Source organism: Protobothrops mucrosquamatus, unplaced genomic scaffold (genome assembly GCF_001527695.2).
Source record: "Protobothrops mucrosquamatus isolate PMUCROS unplaced genomic scaffold, P.Mucros_1.0 scaffold1675, whole genome shotgun sequence".
NCBI lineage: Eukaryota > Metazoa > Chordata > Lepidosauria > Squamata > Viperidae > Protobothrops > Protobothrops mucrosquamatus.
In genome coordinates, this window is record NW_015387831.1 from 136,886 (window position 1) to 150,010 (window position 13,125).

The following is a 13,125-nucleotide window of genomic DNA, read 5'->3' on the forward strand; positions in this document are numbered from 1 at the left end:
ATTGTGCAAATTCCTCAGCCTTCCCCGCCAGGGGGTCCCCCCCCCTCAATTGAAGGAGGGAGCGGGTCACCCTGAAGAGGGAGGCCGGGCGGTTATCTGATGACGCAATGAGGGTGGAGTAGTAATTAGACCTCGCCACCCTCATCGCCACAAGGTAGGATCTAACATGCATCCTTACCTGTGTTCGGTCGGATTCGGTACGGGTAACCCTCCAACTGCTCTCTAGGCGTCTTTTCCGGCGTTTCATCTCTCTCAGCTCCTCGGTAAACCAAGGAGCTAGTTGAGATCTACGTCGGGTCAGAGGCCGCATTGCTTATAAAATGAAGTATTCTATTTATAAAATTAACTGATTTCCTTTGCACATGCAAACCACTTACACACAGATACATGCAAGCTACATACACATATTCCACTCTTCCTTTCCAGCAAAAAATTAAAAAAAAAAAAAAAAACCAGGATGGAGATGGGTTAGGAAACACAGCAGCTCCCCTGGGAAGACAGAGAAAAAGGAACAACGACAGAAATAACAGAATGAAATAAACAGAAACCTACGTAAGTACCAAAACGACTGAGTTCATCAGGCAAGAAATCTGACAGGCAGCAACTAAATCTTTAGACTGATCTAATAGTTCAAATCACCCAGGTCCTCTGTAGATCTGCAAACTACAAGTCCAGAAACGTGCTACTGTAATCCATCCCTGACTTAACACATATAATTGAAATTCAAAGGTCTCAACTTTTGCATTTCTGCAGCCTGTGCAGCTGGGAAATCTTCAGTGGCTACTATTCCCAGGAAGTACTGTCTCCTCGCTTCCTGTATTCATGTAATGTTCTTTGATGAGTTTACAGCTATAGCTAATCACCTTTCTCAAAGTCCTACTCTTCAACAGCACTTAAACTAGGGCTGCATCTAAGCTGTACAAATCTGAATAACTAATAGATGGTGGCCAGGAGTCCCATAAATCCTGACTCTGCTTCTTAATAGCAATGTTTTTTTTTAAATGTTCCGTTTGTTGATGCTACCACAGGAAAAACACCCAGTGCATGGATGATCTACAGCAGGGGTGTCAAACTGCTGGCCCATGGGCTGGATACATCATGCCAAAACCATGTCCATCCCATTGCTGGCAATGGAAAAAAAGTTGTGATATGTCGCAACATGTCACATGACGTTGCGAGTTTGACGCCCTTGATCTACAGTATTCAATCTTCTTGTGATACTTAGTAATGCAAAGAAAGCACTCTGCTGATGATTAAAGATACTTCAGTTTATTGTTTCATATCCTACTAGAAACAAATATTGGACTTTTAAATGGATTCAAAGTGATTACTACAAATCAATCAATCAGAATAGAGTTGGAAGGGACCTTGGAGGTCTTCTAGTCCAACTCCCTGCTCAAGCAGGAGATCCTATACCATTTCAGACAAGTGACTGTCCAGTCTCTTCTTAAAAACCTCTACTGATAAAGCATCCGCAACTTCTGAAGGCAAGTTGTTCCACTGGTTAATTGTCCTCACTGTTAGGAAGTTTCTCCTTAATTCCAGGTTGCTTCTCTCTTTGATCAGTTTCCAAGCATTGTTTCTTGTCCTGCCCTCTGGTGCTTTGGAAAATAAGTTGACCCCCTCCTCCTGTTTGTGGCAACCTCTCAAATACTGGACTAGTGCTATCATGTCCCCCCTAGTCCTTTTCTCTAGACTAGCCAAACCCAAATCCTTTATATGTTTATGAAGTAAAAGGTTCTTTCAGGGTTCTGTCTGCTAGGCAAATTCAGAAATCTGTAGTTAAGTAAACTGGGCAACATATGGCCTAGGGGAAAACTTTTAGAGGGGGTTTTAATTATAATTTTAATTAGACCAATTATGAATATTTCCCTTTTAATTAACTTTTAAATTTGTAGTTGATATTTTTGTATTTTTGTATTTTTATCCGGTTGTTAGCCGCCCTGAGTCCGCATAAAAAACATATATATATATATATATATATATATATATATATATATATATATATATATATATATATATATATATATATATATATATATATATATATATACACACACACACACACACACAATGTGTATTCTCAAAAACACCTGTCTCTGAGCCATGGGTTACATGCAGTGGACAGATCCCATGGCCATGTAAGCCACTCAGAGTTGTTCTGAACTAAGGTGGCCTTAAATCTAATAATGTATTTTTTTTTAAATCTTCATTGCCGAGTTGAAATGCTATCTATCCACCGTAAGTTGGCAAAACAGAATACCAGAATAAGTCTTCTGTTGCTTCTCTTTCCAGTAATGTATTTTGGAAGAGATGATATCTGAATAGGGTAGAAAACACTGATACTAACATACTATTAGAATCTCCATAGACTAATACTAACATAACTAAGGACGACTTAAGCCTGCGTTTTTAATGACTGGGAACTAGACAAAGGTAACCCTCAAAGACACACAGCAGAAAGATATAGCCAGGACATGTTTATGTGAGTTAGGTGTAGTCGACTTGCAAGAGTTCATTTAGTGACCGTTCCAAGTTACAACGGCACTGACAAAAGTGACTTATGACCATTTTTCACACTTACAACCATTGCAACATCCCCTTGGTCAAGTCATGAAAATTCAGACGTTTGGCAACTGACTCATATTTATGAGGGTTGCAGTGTCCAGAGATCAGATGATGACCTTTTGTGACCTTCTGATGAGCAAAGCCAATGGGGAAGCCAAATTCCCATAACAACCGTGTCACTAACTTAATAACTGGAGTGATTCATTTAACAGCTGTGGCAAGAAAGGACGTAAAATGGGGCAAAGCTCACTTAACAAATGTTTCACTTAGCCACGGAAACGTTGGGCTCAATTGTGGTCGTAAGGGTGCATGTATAGGATTATCATGGCTTATTCTATTAATCCAGTTTCAACACACAAAAAACTAGGGCTCGGGAAAGTCTGCAGACCAAACAAAACATTCAGCCTATCAGCCCGATGCCTGGAGGCCGTGAGGGTCTGGATGGGGAGGAACAGACTCAGACTCAACCCGTCCAAGACCGAGTGGCTGTGGCTTCCAGCGCCTCGGCATAGTCAGCTGATTCCATCGCTGACTATAGGGGGCGAAACTTTGGCCCCCTCAGATCGGGTCCGCAACTTGGGTGTTCTCCTGGATTCACGGTTGACATTGGNAAACCATTTACCAATAGCGTTTGCATCTTTCTTCAACTTTTCCCCAAGCTTTTGATTATGAAGATGAAGATCAGCCAGCTGAATCCCAAGTTTTTCTGCCTGTCTAAAAAGTCAGAACAAATTATTCTTATCAGCTAGTGCCAAATTAACAGCCTGAACAAGAATTTGGTTTTTGTTCAAATGACAATGGGTATTGTTACTATCCTGGTACTTGCTGGATCTTCCACTGAGGATGTATATCTTAATCTGACTGTAGTGTTACTTCAAACTTTGATTATAGTACTGTTAGTAGTTTTCAATATTTTTAATAAAATGTTATATATTTTCATAACAGGGCACTCAAAAGTAATTCATTATTTGATTAATTTACTACTACTATTTTCTCTACTATATAAAAGCTTTAAAAATGCTGGCATAACTTGGGTACAGATCACCCCATATATTCTGGTTCCTTAATATTATAATAATAATAATGATAATAATAATGATGATAAAGTTGGAAGGGACCTTGGAGGTCATCTAGTCCAACCCCCTGCTCAGGCAGGAAACCCTATACCATTTTGGACAAATGGCTGTCCAGTTTCTTCTTAAAAACTTCCAGTGTTGGTGCATTCACCGCTTCTGGAGGCAAATTGTTCCACTGGTTAATTGTTCTAACTGTCAGGAAGTTTCTCCTTAGTTCTAGGTTGCTTCTCTCTTTGGTTAGTTTCCACCCATTGCTCCTTGTCCTGCCTTCAGGCGCTTTGGAAAATAGCTTGACTCCCTCTTCTTTGTGGCAGCCCCTGAGATATTGGAACACTGCTATTATGTCCCCCTGCCTTTTAGGTCAGATTTCACAAACTTCAATGGATCAACTGTAGCGATCAGCAATTCAGGCCTGCTGGACTTCCTGGCAGGGAACTGCCAAAGCTTAGGCCTTCTTAGGCTATATGACTTCACAGCCACACCTCCCTGCCCCTTGTTTATTCTTTATCCAAGTATGAAAACCTCCTGAGAATCTAGAATATGTCCAATATTTGCTTACTTTTCAGTTAACTATTGAACTGAGAGTGCACACAGTACTCCCATGTTTAACTTAGCCTTGGTTTAATCAATTAACCCAATTTTCTTTGTTCCCACAATGAACTGTAAATTTACCATAAGAGATAGATCTGTCTCAAGGTAAACTAAATTGTAGCAGCCTAATCTGTGACTCATGGAATCATACAAGCACAGCCTAAAGCTGGTTTAGGTCCATCTTATTTTTAAAATATCATACATTTTGTCCTCATAACTTTACCTATTGAGACTTCTCATGTCCAAGTGCTCCATCACAAATAAAGCACCACCTTCTGGCAAATCAATAACTTTGATAGGTTTAGGAACTTTCACAGTCTGTGTTTGCAGAATAGCAGCTAAACTTGCCATTTCTCCATCAAACATTCTTCTGGCCTATCAAGCACAATAAGAAAAACCTATTAAAATATTTCTCCTGTATTGAATAGTAGCCCTTTTCAGTGATCTACATTTTAAAAAATAATACAGTAACCTCCTCACAAATTATTTATTTTATTCAGAATAAATATAAATGTCATATTGTACAGTTCACATTTCTTTATGACCCTCCTGCCAAATTACACTAAAGAGATGGACTAAGTTTTAAAACTGAATGTTTATTTATTAAATGGAACATTTCTGTATAACACAGAAAAAGACAACTTTGTGGAAACATAACCACTCAAAATAGGTAGTTCTAACAAACGAAGAATATTCCACCATTCTTATTTATGAATCGTTATAACATACCAGGTTTTAAAACAACATCTCTACCTGTTTTATACAAGTAAGTTTAGTTACCATAGTACAATATTATATCTTTGTTCAGTGTGTGAGACTTCAAATTGAAAAGATAACCCAAAAGCTACAAAATGGTACACAATCCTTTAAATATATATATTTACTAATGATGATCCTGCAGGTTTTGGACATGCTCTCCTTCACATCTTCAAAGCTGACATTTCTCATAATGTTATTTCATTCACGCAACCAGACCTTCTATTTTTTGCTATATTATTTCATTTTACATGCTAATCCACAAGTATAGGAACTTCATTAAATTATTCCCCAATGAATCTCATTTATTAAAATTTATTAAAATCTTGATCAGATTTTACTCAATAGATGATACACAGTAGGGAAACCTACTGTATTCCCAATTCTTCAAGCTTACCATACAAGAACGTGTTCTGCTCACATTCTATTCATTTCTCTATAAGCCAAAAGAAATATTATTTTAAATTTAATAAGATCCTTTACAAAAGCAAGAGTGGACAGAATAAAATAAACACAGACAAAATCATGTGTAAATGCCTTGGAAATTTTGGGAGGGCAACTTCAACAAAAATACAGCTGGAGATTTCTCCCCATCTTATTAATGTGTACAAGAATCATACTTGTATATCTGTGTGTGTATGTGCATGTGTATGTGTGTGCATGCATATGTATATACATCATGTCTAATGCTAGAAAGAACTAGTTTGGTATATGATTAAGGCACCAAGCTAGAAACCAGGAGGTTGTGATTTCTAGTCCTGCCTCAGGCACAAAGCCAACTGAGTGACCTTGGGAAGAAGACAATGACAAAGCACTTCTGAAAAACCTTGCCTGACTAGAGACTATAGTCAACAAAAGTCAAAGAACTGACTCAAAGGTTTGTATAAACAGATGCCAGAAGTTACACTCAAAAAATAAGGAAAAAATAAGTCATTTACTGGAATGGAATTAACTACTCATTAAAATTAATTGCTTATAAAATGAAGTATTCTATTTATAAAATTAACTGATTTCCTTTGCACATGCAAACCACTTACACACAGATACATGCAAGCTACATACACATATTCCACTCTTCCTTTCCAGCAAAAAATTAAAAAAAAATAAAAACCAGGATGGAGATGGGTTAGGAAACACAGCAGCTCCCCTGGGAAGACAGAGAAAAAGGAACGACAGAAATAACAGAATGAAATAAACGGAAACCTACGTAAGTACCAAAACGACTGAGTTCATCAGGCAAGAAATCTGACAGGCAGCAACTAAATCTTTAGACTGATCTACTAGTTCAAATGACCCAGGTCCTCTGTAGATCTGCAAACTACAAGTCCAGAAACATGCTACTGTAATCCATCCCTGACTTAACACATATAATTGAAATTCAAAGGTCTCAACTTTTGCATTTCTGCAGCCTGTGCAGCTGGGAAATCTTCAGTGGCTACTATTCCCAGGAAGTACTGTCTCCTCGCTTCCTGTATTCATGTAATGTTCTTTGATGAGTTTACAGCTATAGCTAATCACCTTTCTCAAAGTCCTACTCTTCAACAGCACTTAAACTAGGGCTGCATCTAAGCTGTACAAATCTGAATAACTAATAGATGGTGGCCAGGAGTCCCATAAATCCTGACTCTGCTTCTTAATAGCAATGTTTTTTTTTAAATGTTCCATTTGTTGATGCTACCACAGGAAAAACACCCAGTGCATGGATGATCTACAGCAGGGGTGTCAAACTGCTGGCCCATGGGCTGGATGCATCATGCCAAAACCATGTCCATCCCATTGCTGGCAATGGAAAAAAAGTTGTGATATGTCGCAACACGTCACGTGACGTTGCGAGTTTGACGCCCTTGATCTACAGTATTCAATCTTCTTGTGATACTTAGTAATGCAAAGAAAGCACTCTGCTGATGATTAAAGATACTTCAGTTTATTGTTTCATATCCTACTAGAAACAAATATTGGACTTTTAAATGGATTCAAAGTGATTACTATAAATCAATCAATCAGAATAGAGTTGGAAGGGACCTTGGAGGTCTTCTAGTCCAACTCCCTGCTCAAGCAGGAGATCCTATACCATTTCAGACAAGTGACTGTCCAGTCTCTTCTTAAAAACCTCTACTGATAAAGCATCCGCAACTTCTGAATGCAAGTTGTTCCACTGGTTAATTGTCCTGTTAGGAAGTTTCTCCTGAATTCCAGGTTGCTTCTCTCTTTGATCAGTTTCCAAGCATTGTTTCTTGTCCTGCCCTCTGGTGCTTTGGAAAATAAGTTGACCCCCTCCTCCTGTTTGTGGCAACCTCTCAAATACTGGACTAGTGCTATCATGTCCCCCCTAGTCCTTTTCTCTAGACTAGCCAAACCCAAATCCTTTATATGTTTATGAAGTAAAAGGTTCTTTCAGGGTTCTGTCTGCTAGGCAAATTCAGAAATCTGTAGTTAAGTAAACTGGGCAACATATACAATGTGTATTCTCAAAAACACCTGTCTCTGAGCCATGGGTTACATGCAGTGGACAGATCCCATGGCCATGTAAGCCACTCAGAGTTGTTCTGAACTAAGGTGGCCTTAAATCTAATAATGTATTTTTTTAAAATCTTCATTGCCGAGTTGAAATGCTATCTATCCACCGTAAGTTGGCAAAACAGTATACCAGAATAAGTCTTCTGTTGCTTCTCTTTCCAGTAATGTATTTTGGAAGAGATGATATCTGAATAGGGTAGAAAACACTGATACTAACATACTATTAGAATCTCCATATACTAATACTAACATAACTAAGGACGACTTAAGCCTGCGTTTTTAATGACTGGGAACTAGACAAAGGTAACCCTCAAAGAGACACAGCAGAAAGATATAGCCAGGACATGTTTATGTGAGTTAGGTGTAGTCGACTTACAAGAGTTCATTTAGTGACCGTTCCAAGTTACAACGGCACTGACAAAAGTGACTTATGACCATTTTTCACACTTACAACCATTGCAACATCCCCTTGGTCAAGTCATGAAAATTCAGACGTTTGGCAACTGACTCATATTTATGAGGGTTGCAGTGTCCAGAGATCAGATGATGACCTTTTGTGACCTTCTGATGGCTCAGAGACAGGTGTTTTTGAGAATACACATTGTATATGTTGCCCAAATTCACTTAACAATCCTGTCACTAACTTAATAACTGGAGTGATTCATTTAATAGCTGTGACAAAAAAGGTCTAAAAATGGGGCAAAACTCACTTAACAAATGTTTCACTTAGCCACGGAAATGTTGGGCTCAATTGTGGTCGTAAGGGTACATGTATAGGATTATCATGGCTTATTCTATTAATCCAGTTTCAACACACAAAAAACTAGGGCCCGGGAAAGTCTGCAGACCAAACAAAACATTCAGCCGATCAATACCTCCCTCCCCCCAACTTTTTTTTTCAGTGCAACCCAGGTCTCCCAACCTGTCCCCTCAGAGCAGTGGTTCTCAACCTGTGGGTCGGGACCCCATTTGGGGTCGATCAACCATTTCACGGGGGTCGCCAAGCAAGGCTGTCCGCCATTTTTTTTGTCCGCCATTTTTTTCCCCTTTTCCGGCGGGTGCCTTACCTCCCTTGGGCTGGGCCAGCTGGTGGTTGGCCTGCTCTGTCTCTGCCACTTGCCAGCTGCGCCTCAGCCGGCGCAGGGGGCGGAACCACGCATGCACGGCGCTCCCGGGCAGGGAAAGTCCTCGACTTATGACCGGTTGGGTAGTCCTTGACTTACGACCGGTTTAGTCCTCGACTTACGACCGGTTGGGGTCGCGGCATTAAAAAGGTTGAGAACCACTGCCTCAGAGGAATGCCTCTCTGTGGTGCTCTTCCCATAGCTTAAGCCAGGGGTAGTCAACCTTGGCTCTTTTATGACTCGTGGACTTCAACTCCCAGAATTCCTGAGCCAGCATGGCTGGCTCAGGAATTCTGGGAGTTGAAGTCCACGAGTCATAAAAGAGCCAAGGTTGACTACCCCTGGCTTAAGCTTTCAAAAGTCGCACAAATCCCCTCGCGTTCTCCCCCTTCCGAGGAAAAGCCTCGCTTGGTGAAGGAGCCTTAGTAGAAAACCTCAGTCCACCAATTAACCACCCGGACTAGGCGCTCCTGTTCCAGCCTAGGATTCCCGCTCTACCCAGTCTGTGTCCTCCCACCTCGGCCTTGTCGTTGCGCTTCACGAAGACCTTCCCGTGGTCAGTGTGGAAACTCTCGCCGTGGCTGATGCAGCCTCCCCCCGAGTATCCCGCAGGCCGAAGCAGCGAGGTGCCAAGTTCTCGCCGCAAAGCCGCCTCCATCGCAGGAGGTTCTGAAAAGCGGGCCCCGCACCGACCCCGCGCCTCTCTACGGATCCCGAGCCACCGGGGAGCCGTTAGCCAAGCCACCCGCCCCGGCAACTGAAGCACAACGGCGATGCCGAGCGCCCGGAAGAGGAACACGCGGCTCGGGGAAAAGGCAGCGCCTCCGAAGGATCCAGCGGCTGCCTGCATCGCTGCAAAGAAAGGAAAGCTGGCCCTGAAGCGTTGCTCCTTGTCTGAATTCGCACTAGGAACCCAGCTTGTATGATTATAATTCGGAAGAAGCCAGAATCTTGAAGTAAACCAAGAAGCCACAGTTAATTTCATCGGTGAACATCTTTTAGGACTTTAAGTGGTCGCACACACACATAATGCTAACTCATGGTTGTTGAATCACCCGTAATATTTCTTTGATTTTCACACTGCGTGTGAATCAAGTCTGAACCAAAGCAAAGCAAGCTTCACTCGGACTTTTTAGTGTATTGTGTGAAACAAGTGAGTTTCCCCTTGTAATTTGGGGTATCCCAGCACCCCCCCTTCTGTATTAAAAACAGATTTAATTTTATTTAAATTTCGGTTTTGCCCTACTAGTCTACATTATTTAAATGATGTACACCAGTGTTTCTTAAATGTAGTCTTAGGACCCCTAAGGGTCCTCCAAGTATCTCTCAGGGTCTGCACTATCAAAATTATTTGCCAGCCTATGCTGAAAAATACAATATTAAAATCTCATCAAACAATCATGAGAAGCAGTAAAGGCAGCAAATGTATAGATTTGAATTCTGAATATGGTAAATATCAATAAATATAACCCATATAAACAAACACTTTTGGGGGACCAACCATAATTTTAAAAAGTAACAAAGGGTCCTGAGAGGAAAGAACCTTAAGAAATACCAGTTTATACAAACCTATCTTTCTATACATTTGTTGCAAAAAATTAAATGCAGAAGAGCCTTTGGATTTCTTTTAAATCTCTGAAAACATATATGCAAGGAACTTAATGCATTTAAGAGTTGTTTTAAATGCTAAACTTGTGTATTAACAATACTGCTTTCCAAAACAGTAACTGAACCCTTAGTGTTCAATGTGCAGAATAAATACTGTAAATCGTTTTCTAAAGGCTTTTACCCTAAAAAAATCTTTTTCATGTTCTCTAGCTGTACATTTTCTTCTCTCTATGGATAAAAGTCCATCAGATATATATATATAGGCTCCAGCCTCCAACTGTGTTTAGACTTCCTACTCTATAGCTCTTTCTATACAGAACACCAAAGAAATCAAAACACAATAACTTATAGTAACATGATGTGAATCCAGCTATGTTTGTTCAGTGAGCCATGCTCAATCCAACCATGACTTACTATGTGAATATAGAGCAGTGTTTCTCAACCTTGGCAGCTTTCAGATGTGTGGACTTCAACTCCCAGAATTCCCTAGCCAGTGATGTTGGCTCAAGAACTCTGGGAGCTGAAGTCCACACATCAGAAAGCTGCCAAGGCTGAGAAACATTGATATAGAGCAAATTTTTTTTAAAAAAATAATATTTTTTAAAAAATCTTACTTGAATTTTTAACAGTTCATTGACTATGATTGAATGACATTTTTCCATGGTTAACCCAATTTGCATGACACACCTAACCACAAAATAACACACAGGCTATGTTTATACAACATACCAGTGCAAATTGTTCTTGAGTAGTTTGTGGTTCAAGTTATGCTGAGAACACAGCTAGTGCAATGATGATAACAGGCTTTATACCATCTCAGTAATGGCTGAGAGATGTAGTGGCCAATATGAAATTGGATGTTCACATTGAAAACCCAGTCATGTCTCTGTTTCCTTTCTCTTGTCATTGAAGTCACCTACCTTCCTTCCTTCTTATCTAAAAAGGTATAACAGATTTTGTACAATATTGGAATAAGAAGAGGAAATAACTCCTCTAACACTAATATAGCTAAGGACAATTTAAGTTTGTTTCTCTCATGGTCTTGGGCCAAGAGTAAAACAGTGTAGAAAGCCAATCTGCCAGGGTAAGGCTAGGTGCAAGTAAAGAAAGGCCCTTTGTGTGCTTATAACATTATATACTGGCAATATCTTCGTAGTGTTGGTAATTGTCCAGAAGACATTGTCATGTGAAAATTAGTAAATGAACATAAATATGTCATTTAAGATAAAAAAAATCATTGGAAATCAACCTAAATGACATCATTTACAAGGGGAAATGCTAATTCTGGATAATTAGAAGCAAATTATAAACAACTCAAGCACAAGCAGTGAATGGCATATTTGCATGTGTCTAAGTTAAGTAATTATGTCTTGTAAATAACGACTTTAAGCAAGAAGCTATAGTATTGAATCATATATAGCAATAGCACTTAGACTTAAATACTTCATAGTGCTTTGCAGCCCTCTCTAAGCAGTTTACAGAGTCAGCATATTTCCCCCACAATCTGGGTCCTCATTTTACCAATCCTTGAGCCATTCAGAATCGAACTCCTGGAGTGAGCAGTGAGTTAGCCTGCGTTACTGCATTATAGCCATTGTGCCACCACGGCTCTATAATGTTTAATATGCAAGAACTTAATAGCAACTGCACATGACCCAGAACAGTCCACAAAGTATCAGGTAACACAAACCATAATTCTCAGATTAGAGAATATAATAATAAGCATCCTGTGTGCTTTTTATTGACCATTTATTGTATCTACATAATTCATGAAATAAATAACTCAATATATTGAACTTCAGACTAATATTTGGAATATATTCCTACACTGCTTTCTCTTTTCCTAATAAGGATGCCTTTCTAGTGCACAGTAATGTTCCAAAGATATCCTAATTGGTCAACCTGCTGTTTAATTAGAGTTTATTTCTGTAGAACAGCTGATTTCCTAGGCTGAAATTATTTGTGAGTCACTAGTTAATATATACATACCAGCTTTAAAAAAAGACAGCAGCTGAGAATTGAAGAAAAGGTAATTGGTATCTGCTGGCTTTAATTTGCTGGTTTTAGATGATTAAACAGAAAAGTCTCTCTTAAGATGTCTGTTGGTATATGTTTATTGACAAATATTTTAGTATTTTCTTTGGTGTTTCTGTATCAAGTTGAAGGCTAGCTCAGGGGTACTTTTTGAAATATTATTTTTTTCCCATTTCTAATGGAAGTTTGTTCAAAAATAGATTTCATTGTATTGTTCCACTGTATAAAAAACTTATTTTTATCATGTAGATTGTTACATGTTAACAATCACAACTGGGCCCAAAGTTTTCTTTGCTAAGCAAGACAAGTGAGTTTTGCCCCATTTTACTTTCTTGCCAAAGTTGTTAAGTGAATCATTGCAGTTGTTAAGGGAATCTGGCTTCTCATTGACTTTGCTTGTCAGAAGCACAGAAAAGGTGATCGCATGACCCCAGGACACTGCAGTTGTCATAAATACATGTGAGTTGCCAATTTTGATCACGTGACCATGGAGATGCTGCAATGGACATAAGCAGACAGTTGCTAAATGAATAATTGTAAGTCGAGTGGTCAGTTAAAATAGTTCTGCTAATTTTTATAAGTGAACTTTGTCATAAGTCCAAAATTCAAAATGGTTATAGGTGCAATCTCTGTCTTCTGGTCTGACGTTTCATCGGGAAGTTTTAATGCTATATCTAAGAGCACCTTTGCCTTTTGATCTCTTACCATATCTATGGACATTATTGTTCACCCTGTATATATATAGCATAGATTTTGTGACATCTTTTATTGTTTCTCCTTGCTCCCCATCTTCATTCAATTATAGTACATCTAGCTGCTGCTTTACTGTACTGAAAGTACTTCTGTCCTGT

The 13,125-nt window shown here is 39.4% G+C and overlaps 1 protein-coding gene across 1 annotated transcript in view; it reads right to left on the bottom strand.

The window, feature by feature from the left end:
* The window catches only part of FN3KRP (fructosamine 3 kinase related protein), a 19,070-nt gene extending 9,730 nt beyond the window's left edge, over positions 1 to 9,340 (bottom strand). Inside the window, exons 1-3 of the mRNA XM_015822776.1 lie at positions 9,150 to 9,340; positions 4,459 to 4,610; positions 3,191 to 3,282 (exon numbers count right to left, since the gene is read on the bottom strand). Of these exons, the coding sequence (XP_015678262.1) occupies positions 3,191 to 3,282; positions 4,459 to 4,610; positions 9,150 to 9,290 (385 nt within the window). The 5' untranslated portion in view covers positions 9,291 to 9,340. The remainder of the gene's footprint in view (positions 1 to 3,190; positions 3,283 to 4,458; positions 4,611 to 9,149) is intronic.
* Positions 9,341 to 13,125: the final 3,785 nt, after the last annotated feature.